Raw genomic sequence first — 16792 nt, 5'->3', positions numbered from 1 at the left:
GTCCCGCTCTGGGCAAGTCAATCTCGGCTGCCCTGCAGGGGAAGGGAGAGTCGCTCGAGGAATTGGTGCGGAGGGCGGTGATCGAAGCCATAAAACCCTTTGTTGACAAGCTGAACGAAACAGATCAAAGGGTGGGCTTAATTGAGAGCGAAGTGAAAACCATTAAGGAAGCAGCGGGGGGGGGCAGAGAAGTCTGCTCGGGAAAGTGCGTCACTCGTGAAGGCTACGAATAAAGAGTTAAAGCTGGTGGAGAACCAGCTGATCGGGCTACAAGTGGAACGAATACAGACAATTTTGTGCCTCCAGAACGTGAAAGAGGAGGAAAATGAGGATTTATGGGGTCTGGTCTCGGAACTATTGGCGACACCCATGAAGGCAACTAAAGAAGAGGTTAAAAGCGCCATTTTGGAAGTCCGCCGGGCTTCTTCAAAATATGCAACGAAGCGTCAGCTGCCTCGCGAGATCATCATCGATTTTTCATCTAAAAGGATCCGAAACACTATCCTATACAATTCATATAACGCGGATCTGGACTTTTTGGGTAACAAAGTTAAGATACTGAAAGACGTCCCATTTTTAGTTCGGAAAAGACGTTTTAAGTATAAAAAGCTCGCAGCTCTTCTGAGGGAATGTGGAATAAAGTACAAATGTCTATTTCCGGAAGGAATCTGGTTCAGTTACAAAGATCAAGCTTACAAGATATTATCAGAAGATCAACTAAGGGATTTTGAGGACAAAAATCCGGAATTTCAGCGCACCAAGCAAGAAGAAAAGGGGAAGTCTGGGGGGGGGGAGGAAACGAGCACTGCGGCTGCAGTTGCTCAGAGAGAACTGCGTCCGGGACCCAGGAGGGGGAGGAAAACTTAATTTGAATTTGAATTGTAATTTGCATTTTGTAAGGTCAACCACTCCATCAATACTATACAAAGCTTTAATTTTTTTTAATAATGGCAGTATGAAGGGAAAGCATTCTGTGTAGTGTAATTGTTATATGTTGTTGTTGGGTTTTTTTTCTTTCCTTCCCTTGTTCCCCTTTCTTTCCTTTGTATTGGTAGTTAATGTAGTTAATAAAAAGAATAAAAAATCTTTAAAAAAAAAGAAGTCTAAATGTGAATAGCCTTTTTCACACATTTGAAAATCATGTAGATGGAGCATGTTTGGATGTAAAGACATCACTATTGACTGTATATATAGGCTTTCTCTATGTCACTGTCTGCGTGTGTGCGTGTGCGTGTGCGTATGCATGCTGTGGGTTGCGTGTGCCCAGAGAAGACTGTGGTCATGGTCAGAAGGTATGACCTCACTTCTTTCTTTTCTGGTTCATTGTGAACACTTTCCATATGTGAGGAAAGGGCTAGTATCTTAGTTCAAAGCATCTTTCTGATTTGGAATAACCAGATCTGTGTCTCCCATGTGTATGCAGAAAACCTCCAAGAAACGTATGAGCTGAGTGTTTGTCCAAGAGATGCATCTGCCTGTAAATGGTTATGATCCATATATTTGATCATTGTCTGGCATTTTCTCAAAAGTTACCCTTAGAAAGCATGTAAAGAAAATAATGTGAGCTAGAACTCTAAGCAAAATATAGCAGTAATATAAAAATTTGCTGAATCTATTTTAATGGTAACTTCTTCATAGAAGAGAAATAGTTAATTAAACTGAGTAGATTATTCATTATCAAAATAATCTATTCTGAATTATATTGATTGTCAGATGTTAGAATAAGCCTGTATGTGTGTGCGATTTACAGTAGCATATAAAGACCCAAGTGGCATTTAAGAACTGTCAAGATTATATTGAAAACTGAGCTACTTTGGGAGCCTGTAGGCTGTTTGAGATGAAGCCATCTGGAATCTAGGTCAGCTCTCAATCACATGAATGCATTCCTGGCCACTTTGGTAATATTGTTTTAAACAACATGGGGAAGAGAGACCAAGATTTATTACAGGTTTTCAGTTGTTGTCAAAGTTGTTGGACAGTACCCAAACTCTTATTGTTTATACTTTTTAAATAGTCCAGCCTACTTCTTCTACAAGTATACAAAGATTACGTTTTCAGTAAATATTAAAAATGGTAGTGCATCTTGGATTCAACTGTCAGGCATATATTATTGTTTCTGATTTATAAAGCCTGCTTGACGGTTCTTATTCACTCTGACAAGCACCCCTGTTATTCCATTTTACAGAAAAGGATCAGAATCTAAAAGCATTGTTTTCTTAAAATCACCCATTGTATTTATTATAGAATTTCTATCCTTTGCTAAGTCCAGCTGTCTGTGAGGTAGTCTCAATTAGCTTCATTATTTTAAGTATAATCCTATTAATGACTCACAACAAATATCATAGAAATGGGCCTGTCAGTGTGAGAGATGGGCTGTTTCCTGTTTTTCCTAAAGTTTACATCAGTGAAATAAGAAAAAAGGGGTCAATACAAAGAGAAAAACCAGTACAGAGAAGAACCTGGGTAAAAAAACAACAGGGCAGCATTATTTGTCTGTGCCAATTCTAAGCAGGGTGGCCTCAGGGGGCATAGCTGAGAAAGCCATTACAACATGAGGGTTTAGATATTGCAAGATCTGATGTATCTTGGGGAAGCTGATTCCCCCCCCCCTGCATATTTCAAGTTTTAGCCATGTTGATTTCTAGAACCCTTACAGTTTAGGATGCTGAGGCTTGAACAGGAGATGGATATCTTAGTCTTCATTAAGAAGTTTCATAAAGTGTTAGACAAAGGACACGAACACAAACACAAAAGTGTAATGTACTGTATGCACTTTGAACTTTTGGAGATGGTTGCAGTATGTGTTCAGTACTTTGTGTCCTGTTACTAGAAAGTATAGGTAGAATGCTGTTAAGCTTTTAATCTGTTCTAAAAGAACAGATACATCCAATTAGAACCTTTCTATCAGGTTAGACATATTTAAAATACGTTGCCTGTTGGTTATTTTTTACTTTTCTGTTAATTAAGAGTTTCAATTTTAGCTTTTAAGAACATCAGATATAGAATATTTTAACCTAATTGTCTTTTAAATTTTTTGTGTATAGATTAGGTTGCCAGGTCCCGTGAGTCCCCTGGCGGGAGACTGGGACCCTGGCACTTAACTGAGAACTGTGCTGGCTAGGTAAGTGGGGAAGGGGGGAGGAGGTGAGAACAGGGGATCCCCTGCCCCGGGTGGGGGAATGGCAAGCCTAGTATAGATTAATGTGAAGATCCTACACTAAATTAGAAGCAAGCAGTAAACAGCATGGAGTTAAATGGAAGAGGAAATTCATTATGGCAGATAATGTTTAACCATGATTTACATGCTTTAACCCTGTTTAAGATCTCCAATGTAGAGGGAGCCAGTTTGTTGTAGCGGTTAGTGGCAGCAGGACTCTAATCTGGAGAACTGGGTTTGATTCCCCACTCCTCCACTTGAAGCCAGCTGGGTGACCTTTGGTTAGTCACAGCTCTTCCAGAGCTCTCTCAGCGCCTCCCCCACCTCACAGGGTGATTGTCATAAGGATAATAATAACACACTTTGTAATCCGCTCTGAGCATGGAATTAAGTTGTCCTGAAGGGCAGTATATAAGTCGAATGTTGTTATTAGTGAAACCTTTGTTTAGGTTGCTGAGCTAAGCTCTTCTCTGGAGAGTGTGTATATGAAGATCCTACTGAGCCTTACTTGTTACCTTACAGGTGGAAATAGGCCCCAACCATGATTTCCTTCCCCTCTTCCTCATGTTGCTGAGAAACCCACAAAAAGCAAAAAAAACAACAAAACGGGTTTGCAGCTTTAAAATGTTGGCCCTGCATATTCCTGAATATTTCTAGTATACCAGAGAATCCTAAATATCAATCTGGACACCCAAATATACCTATTTGGACCAGATGCGTACAAGTGCACATCGCTAAGCAACAGTCTCTGCTAAGAAGGGCTTAAAAAACAAAAGACAAACTACCTTTTTTCAGCGAAAAAGCAGAGTCCCGCTTTGGGCAAGTCAATTTTGGCTGCCCTGCAGGGAAAAGCGGAGTCGCTCGAGGAATTGGTGAAAAGGTCGGTCATCGCAGTCATAAAACCCTTTGTTGACAAGCTGAATGAAACAGATCAAAGGGTGGGCTTAATTGAGAGCGATGTGAAAGCCATTAAGGAAGCAGTGGGGGGGGGGCAGAGAAGTCTGCTCGGGAAAATGCGTCAGTCATGAGAGCAACGAACAAGGAGCTAAAGCTGGTGGAAAACCAGCTGATCGGGCTGCAAGTGGAATGAACACAGACTGTTTTGCGTCTCCAGAATGTTAAAGAGGAGGAAAACGAGGATTTAAGGGAGCTTGCCTCGGAATTATTGGCGTCACCCGCGAGGGCAACTAAGGAAGAGGTAAAAAGCGCCATTTTGGAAGTCCGTCGGGCTTCTTCAAAATATGCAATGAAGCGGCAGCTGCCTCGCGAGATTTTTATTGAGTTTTCATCTAGGAAGGTCCGAGACACTATCCTATTTAACTCATATAATGCGGACTTGGACTTTCTGGGAAATAAAGTCAAGATACCGAAGGACGTTCCATTTCTAGTTCGGAAAAGAAGATTTAAGTACAAAAAGCTCGCGGCTCTCCTGAGGGAATGAGGGATAAAGTATAAATGGCTATTTCTGGAAGGAATTTGGTTTAATTATAAAGATCAAGCCTACAAGATAAACTCAGAGGATCAGCTAAGGGATTTTGTGGACAAAAATCAAGAATTCGGGCAAGATACCATGCAAAATGAAGAAGATTCGAAGCCTGAAGGGAGGGGGAAGGCAGTGAGCGCAGTGGCTGTAGCTGCTCAGAGAGAACTGCGTCCGAGGCCCAGGCGGGGAAGAAGAAAAGTTAATATGGGTTGTATTTTGTATTTTGCAAGGTCAACCACTCCATCATTACTTTATGAAGGTTTAAATTTTTAACTATGGCAGTATGAAGGGAAAACATTGTAGTGTAGTGTTTATTGTTTGTATGTAACCTCCCCCCCTTTTCCAGCCCTCCTTCCCCTTTTCTTTCTTCTTTCCCTTTTCCCCTTTCCTAGTACTTTTGTAGTTTTTGTTTGTTTGTAGGTTTTTGTTTTAGATATTAAAAATAAAAAAAAATTCAAAAAAAAAAAAGACAAACTGCCTTTTTTGTATGCTGTCCATGAGGGGAAAAGACAAGGCCTCTGATCTTGCTTTCTGTGGTGCATATAGCAACAGCTGATTCAAACTTCTTTTTAAAAAATAATTTCCCCCTTCAAAGGTGGCAATATTCAACTGGCCAGATATTTCTGGATGTTTGAAAAGCTTTTGTGTATTTACTCTGCATTCCTAGTATCTTTACCATATGCTTGGAAATTAATGTTATAGGGTTTGCTCCTGGTAATATTGGTAGCATTAACATCCTAAACTGTAACTCTACGGATTTAGAAAGGTGTAATTCTGATTAGGATTGTGTTGTTAATCTCAGGCCTGGTTTTTGGTGTTCTAGTCATTTTAAGAAAATAAATCCACTTGACAATTGTGAAGAAACTTCATAGTGAATCAGATGATTGACTTTGCCTCTGAAACATTGCAGATGGAAGATATTAGTGTGAACATAAGAACATAAAGCAGATTTGGCTTTAAAAAGAGATCTGGAACAAGTCCATGAATAGATCCTAAGGGATGTCTACAGATAAACTTTTCTCTCACCAAATGTTTTGAATTGACTGTTTACTGGCCAGATAAGACCTGAGAAGCAGAAGAGAGGATATTTTAGTCTCTTTTGTTGCCTTTTCAATAGATCCTTGATTTCTACTTTTTAAGTTTTATCCCCTTTAATATTTGGATTAGTTAAATCAATAATAAAATTATAACTTGCATTTTAAACATAGGAGAAACAAGCATGAGATGTTAGGCAAACACAACAGAAGTTTTAGAAAGGATCTGTCATATTTTCAAATTGTGTATTCAGTATTTCACACACTTTCATTCCATATCACACTTCTAAGCAATATAGTGCTATAGATGATAAAATATTTCATCTGCTATTTGTAAATCCATCTCTAGAAAAAACTCTCACCCTGTCTGCTTGTAATTTTAGTTGCTGTTATTATGCCACTAAATTGTGTTACAAAAGTACAACTATTTGCATAATAAAATGGAGCATCAACAGCTAGCTTGGAACTGGAAGACCAGTGAGATGAACTGGTTCGATATGTTTTGACATAAGGATTCTCTGGTTTGACAATAAGCTTTCAAGGGAGTTATGTTGAACCAAAGAATACCAAGCTTGGGGGCAGGGGCTTGGGAGGGCATGGAAATATTTCCTCCATAGGATAAAATGGAGAGTGGCTAGGGGCAACTTGTTCAGGGGCCCATAGAATAGGACCCTAAGGTTCAATCCTCCTGAAATTTGGGGGGTCTTTAATGGACAGTCAGGACAGTCCTACAATTTTTGGGCTCCCTGGATTAAAACTGTTAACCTGGCATTAAATCAAGGGAATAATAGTAGCACTGTGCACAGTTCAGTTGCACACGCAAATCCAAGTCTTTTATTATCAGCATTTATTTTCTTACTGAGTGTTTGGTATTCACTTTGCCTCCTCCTAAGTCCTTCAAGCCTAGGTTAATGGTTTTAGCTGGAAAGGAGGACTGGGAGACCTGTCCAGTCTCCCACTTTTACTAGTAAAAAACAGGGAAAAGAGAGGGCCATCCCTCTGCTTTCCTTCCTGTGAAGAAAACCAAAGATTGATCCCTCCCTTTCTGTGTACTTGCAATGCAAAGAATGCTGGTGGCTGGTGGCAGCTATGTGGGGTGGCTGTATCTTATCCTTTGTGGGCTTGAGGAGGGAGGGCTTTCCTTCAGCCTGAGTCCCTGGCAGCCAGAAAGGCAGGCAGGGACTCTTTGATCTAGAAAGATTTCGCTGTCCAAATGGAATTGTGCACAGCAAACAGCCTTACTATCTCTTCTAATTTAACACCAGGTGAACAGTTTTAGAGCCCGGAAAAGATGAAGCATCTCCTGATCCCTTCAATCAATCTGTTTATTATGGTCAAAGACCAGCATAACACAGAAACAAGAAATTACAGTACCCTAAAATGGGATTTAAAAATGTAAAACCAATATACAATTTAAAATGTGGTACCAATATGCATTAAAATTAAAAAGTTACATACATATAAATAAATCCAAATAAATAGATACAATAGTTATGGAAGCATTATTCTATAAAATTATGCTATCAAACAGCAAAAATGGCATTGGAGGCATTTTTAAAATTCAAAAGTAACTATTTATTTTAGAGGGGAAAGGTCAGGTGAAATTAGAGGTTGAAAATTTCTGAGGTAATTCAACATAGAAATCTCTGAGGTAAAATAAGTGCATGCACAGACTTTAGTTCTTATGCTCTTCACAGATACTTAAATTCTTAGGTTTAGAGGCTTTTGTTCCCATGTTTTCCCCACACACTCAAATACACTTTATTTTAGGATTCTCTGTCTCCTTTGGTTTTAGGAATGCTGGTACTCACAAACCCCTTCAAATACCAGTGCTTGCCCTCTGTTTTTGACTGAATCTTATGGTCTCCAGATGGCAGTTTCCAACCACTCCTGACCAGGGATCTCTTCACTCTCCAGAGCTACCTCCCTGTTTGACTGGATAGGGAAAGTCTCCTCTCCTTAGAAGATCTATCCCCTTTCTTTGGCCTGAATAAGAGTCTGCATCCACATCCCAAACTTCCTTGCCAACTTTTCCCCAGTTTTCCTGTCGGTGTTAAACTGCTTGCAGTTAGGACTCCATCTCTCAACCCTTTGCACTTGATTTCTCTCAGCTAGGGCTGAAAAGCAACCCTCCTCTTTCCAGCTCATGCTACCCACTCAGATTCCTTGGAGTAGCCTGCCACTCAAAGTGCTCTGTGTCTGTGAGGGATTAACCCTTAATAGTCCTTCAGCTGTTTGTACAGCACTTACAGGCTTTTAAAAAGTGCGGTCCATCACACCCTATAGCGCTTTTCAAGCTTTCACACATTGCAGGAGTTCAGAAAATACTAACTGTATATGCATAGTTTTTTATGTTGTTTTAAAAGATTCTGTGGAATCTTGTTGACCCTCCACTGAATGCAGCTGTCTCCAAATGGGTGGTCTCTGCAGACATAAAGGTGATGCCTCTTGGGTTCTTTTGAAGCACCTCCTGCACTAAGGAGGCAGTGGAAAGATTGGATCAGCTCTTTGCTATGAGGAAGAGATGCTATTTTTTTAAGATTCCAAAGAAACGTGGGAGTTTGCTACTTGCAAGGCCACTAGGAGAGGTAGCTGAGCCCAGAGACATTAAAAGGTCTGTGTCTATGGTGAAATCCTAGGGTGCACACTTGTTACGTGTTTACCTGGGATGAATTCAGCCAAATAGTTGGGAGTGACCCCCAAAATCCCTGATACCGTCTGTTCAGTTTTAAAACTCCTTGGATTTTATCACCAGAATGCACACGGAAAAACCATGGCAGGTGCCATGTTTGAGTTTGCTAGCCTAAGTAAAGCAGCATAACCTGCTGTTTTAGATATGGATCTGGCAGTACTGAGAGGAGCCTATGTACAATGGCAAGCCATAAAAGAATCACTTGTGAAAAGACAGTTTATAAATGAATTAGCAGCTGAGCTTCTCAACCTGCCAGTTAAAGCAGATGCCATTTTAGATAAACTAATGGATGTTTTATGCAGAGAGTGTCTTGTGTGGGAGCAGAAACGGGTGTTTAAATATATCTGCTACCTATTATAAGCTCCAGCATGGCTTCTAGGCACAGCTTGCAACAGTGTGGATTCAGTGACTGAAGAAGGCCAAGGAGCATGCAATTCACAGGCAGTCTTGGGGGAAAAGATCCAAAAGCAATTTAACAAGCAATTCCCAGGCCAAATGATATTTGCAGACAATGCTGAGGAATGGGCAAAGCAATGGGGAAAATGTACCGGGAAATAAGAAGTTGCTGAAGCAAATAGATGGCAGTCAGCAACATTAGGAACGGTACAGATGAAGAGCTGTCCAGGCACTTGCTATAATGTGAATAGAATTGTTCTGTGGGTGGAAATCTTCTATGGTTATTAGATTCAGATTGAAAATATGCAACATTCTTATTTAGCATCCTTTTTGGACAATGGTGCTTCACCCATAACTCGTGATCCCAAGTCCTCCTGGTGAGGATGGGATCTCTCGCTCCCACCCTCCACCTGCAGCCATCACTCACCTGGCCAATGGGGAAGAAAGGAGAGGAAACAGACCTTCCAAGTGCACTGCTGGGGCGGTGCAGGAGCCAAGAGTGCATCTGTACTTTACAGTGGGCTGATTTGGGCCCCAAATGGGCTGAATTGAGTGCTGGGTTCCCCCTCCCACTGGGACAGTGAGGGGACCTAGCAACCCTACCCATGTCACACCAGGGACTTACTCTCCTCCCTCACCCTATCTGTGCTAGCATCTCAACTGTGATTTCTTTGCATGCACACTAGGGTTCCCATTCCCCCAGTATGAGTGGGGGCTCCCTGCTCTGAACTCCTCCCCCCCACTTATCTGGTCGGCAGAGGGGAAAGGCGAGGAACGGGCCTCCAAATTGGCCTGCTGTGAAGTGCACACATATTCCCCACCTTGAGTGATGGTGTGAGACTGCATGCCTACTTTGTGTGCACACAAGGAGCAAGACAGAAACATGTAGAAGGTAAGTCCCAGGTCCCCCCCCCCCCGTCCCACCAGGAGGGTAAGGGAACTGGCAACCCTAATGTACACACATACACTTTCAGCTGTGAGTCACCTCCTCTGGGTCACATTTTCAGCTGTTGGTCACCATGAGTTCTTGGTCAAAACCATTTCCCAGAAATTAAGGCTTATTGAAGAGCCATCCAGAATCACTGAGAAACTCCATAGAGTAGAACCATTCTCAATATCATTGTCTAATATTTAGTAGACAGGAAAACAATAGTTTAATTGTACATCAAAAATCCATAGTTCACACTCATGTGCACAATATAAAATGTCAGAATGCAAAAGGAATTAAATGTCTCATAATGTTAAATTCTCCATTTTTTTAAAGCAAGAGTGTGAAGGAAAAGAATGTGTAGGCCAAGCAATAAGGTGCTCCCATGTTATATGAAGTGTGTGAATTTTAAAGCCTTTTTTGCAACGCTGTCCAAAGTAAATTAAAAACATATGAAATCTAGATGTGGAAAATAAACCTATGAGGCAAAGATTTCTCAATAACAGTATTTGGCTGCCTGTGGTGTGCACTTTCGTAATGTAGCCTGAGTTAGAATATGCTTTCTAAAAAGGAGCCAAATCTCATGATTATCAACTGAAATGTGAACCAGATAGGATTGAGGGTCAAAATGAACATGCTGTGGATCTCCATTTGTCTCTAAAAGGCAATTTGCAAACATTTGTGACCCCCAGTTTGAATTGGGGCCAAATGGGGAGGGTAGGTGTTTAACTCTTCAATGTCTGGATAGTTTTGCTAATCAGAACTGGCCCCTCTGTGCTGTTATTAGGAGCTTTTAAAAACCTATCTTTCTTTAAAAAGTTGAAGAGGAGGCTTGGTTTTCAAATAATGAAGATGGATATTGTTTCAAATGCCAAATCCCCATTCCCCTCCCTATGATGCCCAATTTAAGATGTCTTTATCTGTCTGCAAAGACTACAAGTACTTCCTTTAGTGAGTTGTATACGTGTGAAATAATTACTTTCCCATCCTGTGGTGGAAACCATTTGGGAGAGAAACAGTGTGGAATATGGTTAGAGTGTCAGACTGTAACCAAAGAGACACCCAAATTCATATTCCATTCTCTCATGAAACCACTGGGTGACCTTAGCCTAATTTTTCTTTTTCAGCCTAACCTACCTCATAGGGTTGTGAAGTGGGCAGTAAGATAATATACATTGCCTTGGAGCTCCATGGAGAATGGACAGGATAAGAATCGAAGAAATAACTCAGGTCTAACTGAAAACTTTGCATACCCTTAGTCTTTCAACATGTTGCCTTCTGTAGTTTGCCATCATTTGTGTCCAAGAAGTAATGGGATGGGTGCACGTGAAGACTACTTTGGTGTGTTCTTTGTGTTTAGGATCTGGTTTCAGCAGCATTCCTACCCATGCCATTTTATCCATGTGTTGCATTATTGTACAACCCTGAAGCCCTTTAAATGTAAGTTCTTTTCACTGAACACCTTTTTTTTTCCCTACAGGGCCTAGCTTTCACATTGGAAGAAAGACAACAGTTGAATATTCATGGATTACTACCTCCTTGTTTTCTCAGTCAAGATGTTCAGGTGTTGCGGGTTCTTAGAAACTTTGAAAGACAAGCATCTGACTTGGACAGGTAAAATTCTTCATGGGCTTGATACCTGTTTTCATGTCTTCCAGATTTTGTTTTTTGTTTTTTTGTTTTAATGTGTTTCAGAGATGCTGCTGATAGCATTGATTCCAACTTCATTTTTTAAAAAAGCTGCTTTTTAGTAAGTGACATTGCACTTTTAAAAACCTTTGTTGTATACATTGCCCTTGATCCACAGACTTTCCCATGAAGCAGTAAGCTTATGTCCTGTGGTTGCATTCTCTCTCATTGTTTGGCATGTCACAGAGTACCTGGCATCTATCTTTTTGTGAAAACTACGCAGTTCCTGGTTTCCTGTTTGGTTAGAGAAGCGAGTTCTTATTAAGTTCTAGGTGGGTAGCCATGTCGGTGTGCAGTAGAACAGCTGGATTCAAATCCTGTTGTTCTTATTAAATATTTCAAGTTTCAATGTCTATTTTCGCCTCTAATTAAGGAAGAGCTTTTGGCATAGCCCTCTTGTGCAGGTGCTGAGTGGGATAGGTGGACAAGATCCATTAAAGGAAATTGTTGCTTTTTCCACAGTGCAGTCAGAAAGACTATCTTTCTTTTGCCAACATAACTTTAAAAGGTCTGATAACCTTTCTGGGGTGTCCAGTTCAACACCGGAAGGTCACATGGCAGTAAACTTAAGTATGATCTGTATTTCTCTGGTTACAATTTGATTGATAACTTTTGTGAGCTCCGTATTCTGAAATTTTATTTTAAGTCACAAAGACAAAGAAAACAAAGTTGTAACGGATGACCCCAACCTAGAGGAGAAGGATTTTGTACACGTTGTCATTTCCTAATGAATATACTGAACACTTCCATCTGAACAGGAAATCCCCTCTGAATGCATTTTGTTCAAAATGAGTCCTTCAGCCCAGATGGTAGCCAATAAATATATAGCAGATGAATCTGACCTTTGATGAGTAATGAATAGAAGTACTTAATGTCACAGATTCATGTCACAGATTCAAAATATAAGTATCATTTTGGTATTTTATTTTTCAAAATACTTAATTGGAATTTGATTGCAGCCGTGTGTCTGAAGGTGTTGTGCTTTTGCTGGTCTAGCCACAACAAATACAGATCCATGAAAATTGTCAGGAAAAGTAGAAAATACTAAAAAGTATAGAAAGTCATGATTAGAGATGGGCATGATCCCAAAAAAATTGCCGATCCAGCTGATCGTGGATCAGCGCCAGTGACGATCCCAACTAAACGATCCACACCGATCATCTCCCATTCCTGATCCGTGGATCGTGGAGGCCAAAGCGGGGCGCGCTACTATTCCCAGCTATGTGGGAAGGTGGGTGTTGGCGGTGGCCACTGGGCCTGGCGGGCACGGGAAGACGGCGACGAGCCGCCTCCCCTCAGGGGGCAGGGGGTCTGGCTGCTCACCGGCGGCACCCCCCATGTGCCTGCCCACCAGGCCAAAAAGGAGCGTGCTGGCGAGAAAAGAACGGTGGGTGATGCCGGTGGCATCTGTGTTTGTGTTTGGCCATCTGTGTTTGGCCGTCAGAGCTGCCTATCAGGGTTTGCAGGGATGACATTGAAGTGCCCATGGCTACAGAACACCCCCTTCCCCCTCCCTCCCCTGGGTGTCTTCTCCCAACTGGTGACTGCTTTGCTGCTCCATGATTGGAAGGAAGCCGTGCTGATCAAGGAAAGCTGGGCTTCCATTCGGGTTTCCAGGGCGACAGAAGGAGGGGAAACACAGCTCAGGCATTCCCCTGGCTCCGTTGCCCCAGGAATAGATTACTGGCGCCTGAGTGTCTGGCTTCCCGATCCAAGCATGATCCAGCCCCAATCCAGCCCCCTCCCGATCTCTAGATTTTTGGCCGTGGCCGATCACGATCCACTGAGTCACGATCGCGCGATCGCCATTATTGTGGGTTTTTTTGGATTGTAATGCGGATCGTGCCCATCTCTAGTCACTATTCAAGGCCACCAGTAGGCAAGTCAGAATTTAAAACCAGCTCTCCCTGGTCTTTGGCCCTTTAATCACTACACCATGCTAGTTCTGAAAAGACAGGCTTTCCCATTGTAACATTTTCCTTCTTCCCCTGCCTTTCTTTTCTGTTTCCCCTCCTGCTTGAGGAACAACAAGAGCTACTTTTGTGACAATTCAAGTATCAACCAGATATCATATTCCTTTGTTAACATTTCAGTGACAGTTCTGCAACAAGCATGCATTCCTTAATTCGTACAGAATTGTATGAATTTGTTGACATTTGGAACTGCCATGATCAATCTACTTATCCTTGTGACACTTACTGTCCATGAGAGGAAGGAATAGCTGGAGTGTGAGGAATGGGTTTGGCATTCTACCCCCAGCAGCAGCATTCAGACAATATATTGTCCAGCTCTGGCTGTGCTGCTGGGTACCCTGATGTGGCTACTCTCAGTAGCCTTTTGCCACTCTTTTATTGGCCAGTCCATCAATGAGGACAACCACAGTTTATTTTAAACGACAGCGAAAAAGGCTTTTGAAAGAATCAATTGACTCAAAAGTATGTGACAATTTCTGTTGGTAATATACTGTGACATCTGCTGAGGGCTAGGTCATGTCATACTTCTGTGGCTTCATTCTTGGGTAAAAATCCCCACAGAGTCATTTAGAGTTTAGTTTATTTGTTTATTGCTTGCCCACCACACTGTTTTGACCGGGATAGTCCAGGCAAGTCTGATCTCATCAGATCTTGGAAGTTAAGCAGGGCTGGGCTTGGTTAGTAATTGGATGGGAGACCTCCAACAAAGACCAGGGTTGCAGAGGCAGGCAATAGCAAACCACCTCTGTTAGTCTCTTGCCTAGAAAACCCCAGCAAGAGGGTCACTGTAAGTCACCTATGACTTGATGGCAATCTCTATCACCGAATACAGTTTTGGCTTTCTCTCAGTTGGCCAATAGTCAGAAGGCTGTCAGCTCTTTCTGCCTGCACTCTTTCCCCTGGAGCCTCCTTTTCTATCTCCACCTGTGCATGTTTCCTGGCCCTCCTGTCTAAGCCCTGCCCCACCATAGGGGCAGTGTAGTTCCCATGCAAATTATATTTATTTATTTTTAGAATATTTGTATGCCATCTTTCTACTCAAACAAGACTGCCAAAGCAGCAAACATTAAAAATTTAAAACCTTTCAAAAAGTATAAACACAACACAAATAATAGGGAGAAGGGTCAGTAACTGTTATTGGGCGTATGCCAAACAAAACAAAAAAGTCTTCACCTGCTGATGGAATACAGCAATAGAGGAGGACAGATGAATCTCCTTGGGGAAGGAGTTCCAAAGTTTTGGTGCCATGACCAAGAGGGCTCTTTCTTGGGTGGCTACCTATTTAGCCTCAGATGGTGGGGGCACCCAAAACAGGACTTTGGCTGCCTCCTTTCATTTCCTGAGCCACCCCATGCCTCACCCACCCCACCCCATGCCATGCCTACTGCCTTCCTTCAAGCAAAATGGGTGAGAGCTCTGGGGACGGACAAAGCAGGCGTGGGAGTGGGCGAGGCATGGGGCGGCTCAGGAAATGAAAGGAAGGAGCTCAGCCGCAGCTCCACAACAGCTACTAGCATCTTACGCTGCTGCCTCTTTGCCTGCTTTGGAGGCCGCTGGCAAATCCAGCAGCAGGCTCCAGGAACCCTCTGTCATGTATGCCAGCATTCATGCCATTGTTGTATTCTGCATCCATGCCATTGTTGTATTCTGCATCCATGCCATTGTTGTGTTGGATGCCATTATTGTGTTCTGCAAGCATCCATGCTATTATGGTATTCTGCATTTTATACTGAGAGTGATATAAGCATCCATGCCATCATTGTGTTGTGCATCTTACGCTACATCTTAAACTCATACTGATATAATGCCAAAGTTCAATACTGTATCTTACGCATTTTATATAAGTCTTCTGAAGATTGTTAATACTAATTTCTAGAGGAGCCAGTGGCCTCTTTGTTCTCTCTAAGAAATATGCACTTTTGCTTCTGAGTGGCCTTGGGCCGAAGCTGCAGCTGTGTACTGAAATGTATCTTTTCACAGGAGGGAATGATTCCACTCTGTCCTTTGTCTAGACTAAACTGCTTTGTTCCCATGTAACTTTTGGGTTTTTGCACCTGAATGCAAAGGGGGTGGGAGAACGTCCCCCTATATCAGTAGTCCTATTGTTTGACTAATTACTTCTGTCAACTTCTACCTATGAGTGCATACCTGAACTGAATAGATCTCTAAATAAAATTTCTTCAACCAATGCACCTGATTACTTGCTGTGAGGGACTTGGGGCTCTAACTGCCAGGGACTGACTCCCTAGGACTGACGCCCTCGCAGTCATACTGGTTGCAAGTGCGGAGCAGCAACTGGACAACCACCGGCATCCCACATTCCCCCATTGGCAGTCCTTGGCTGGGCTCTGGCCAGGACTTGCTCTGCCAAATGGAGATAGGGAGGGGCTGGCCGAAGCACCGGTGCCTCCAGATTCCTGCATGGGCAAGAAGAGTGGGGAGGAGGCTGGCAGAGGATCCCAGGGAAGCCCTCCTTTTCCACCGAGCAAGCACCCCTTGCCTTCATGTTTCCCAAAATGGAGCAAATTGCAGCTCTGTGGAGCTGTTTTAAGACTTGGGAAATTATGCATGGCTGAGCAGGCAGACCAGACGCCTACACTTCCTGTTAAAACTTGTGGGAAACTGACAAGTGTCCTCCTCGTGTCAGGCGTCACTTGTAGCTTGGCTGTTAGACCTGAGAGAGGATTATGCAATACAATTGACATATGTCAATTGCCTGGGTCATTTCCTTATTCTAGAGGTTAACCAGGGCATCAACAGGAACACTAAGTGTATCAGCAAGAAAATCCCGTATTGCTGTCTGAAAACCAATTGGATCCATTGAGCTATGGGGGGGGGGGGGCGCGGCGGTTATCTTAATCGATCCCCCTCCTTTGTGGAGTCTTGGTATCTCTGTAAGCCTAAATCCAGCATGTAGTGATCTGTTCATAACAAGGGGACTGTCTTCAATCCCCCCATTCAGATCACATTCCTCCTGCCCACAGCAAAACACCAGATCAACAGTGTGCCTTCCACTGTTTGTGGAGCTTATTATCAGCTGAGACAAGCCCATTGTTGTCACAATGGCGCTGAAATCCCAAGCCAGTCCAGACAGATTAGCATAGATATTTAAGTCCCCCAAGACGACCAGCCTGGGAGTCTTCAACACCACCTCCAAGTCCATCTTCACAACTCCAGATGGGGAAATTGTTGGGCAGCAGGGTGAGCTACACACTCTTAAAACCAACAGCATCCTGAACAGGGTATTAAGCCAGGGGGATAGAATCTTGATAGACTACAGCTGCATCTCCACGCTTGTCAGATCTATGCTGATGTATCACTAAGTATCCTGAAGGTCTCAGTTGGAGAAGGTTAATCCCTTCCCCCTCCCCCGGCCAGGTCTCAGTGATACATGCCAGGTCAGCTCTCTCATCCAGAATTAAATTCCATATGGCTGCTGT

At 42.6% G+C, this 16792-nt stretch overlaps 1 protein-coding gene across 1 annotated transcript in view; it reads left to right on the top strand.

The window, feature by feature from the left end:
• ME1 (malic enzyme 1) overlaps positions 1–16792 on the top strand; it is a 201460-nt gene that overhangs the window by 13387 nt on the left and 171281 nt on the right. The window contains exon 2 of the mRNA XM_054999642.1: positions 11171–11304. Coding sequence (XP_054855617.1) covers positions 11171–11304 — 134 coding nt within the window. The remainder of the gene's footprint in view (positions 1–11170; positions 11305–16792) is intronic.

The sequence above is a fragment of the Eublepharis macularius genome, chromosome 1 (genome assembly GCF_028583425.1).
Source record: "Eublepharis macularius isolate TG4126 chromosome 1, MPM_Emac_v1.0, whole genome shotgun sequence".
NCBI lineage: Eukaryota > Metazoa > Chordata > Lepidosauria > Squamata > Eublepharidae > Eublepharis > Eublepharis macularius.
This window is presented reverse-complemented; position numbering and strand designations above follow the sequence as displayed.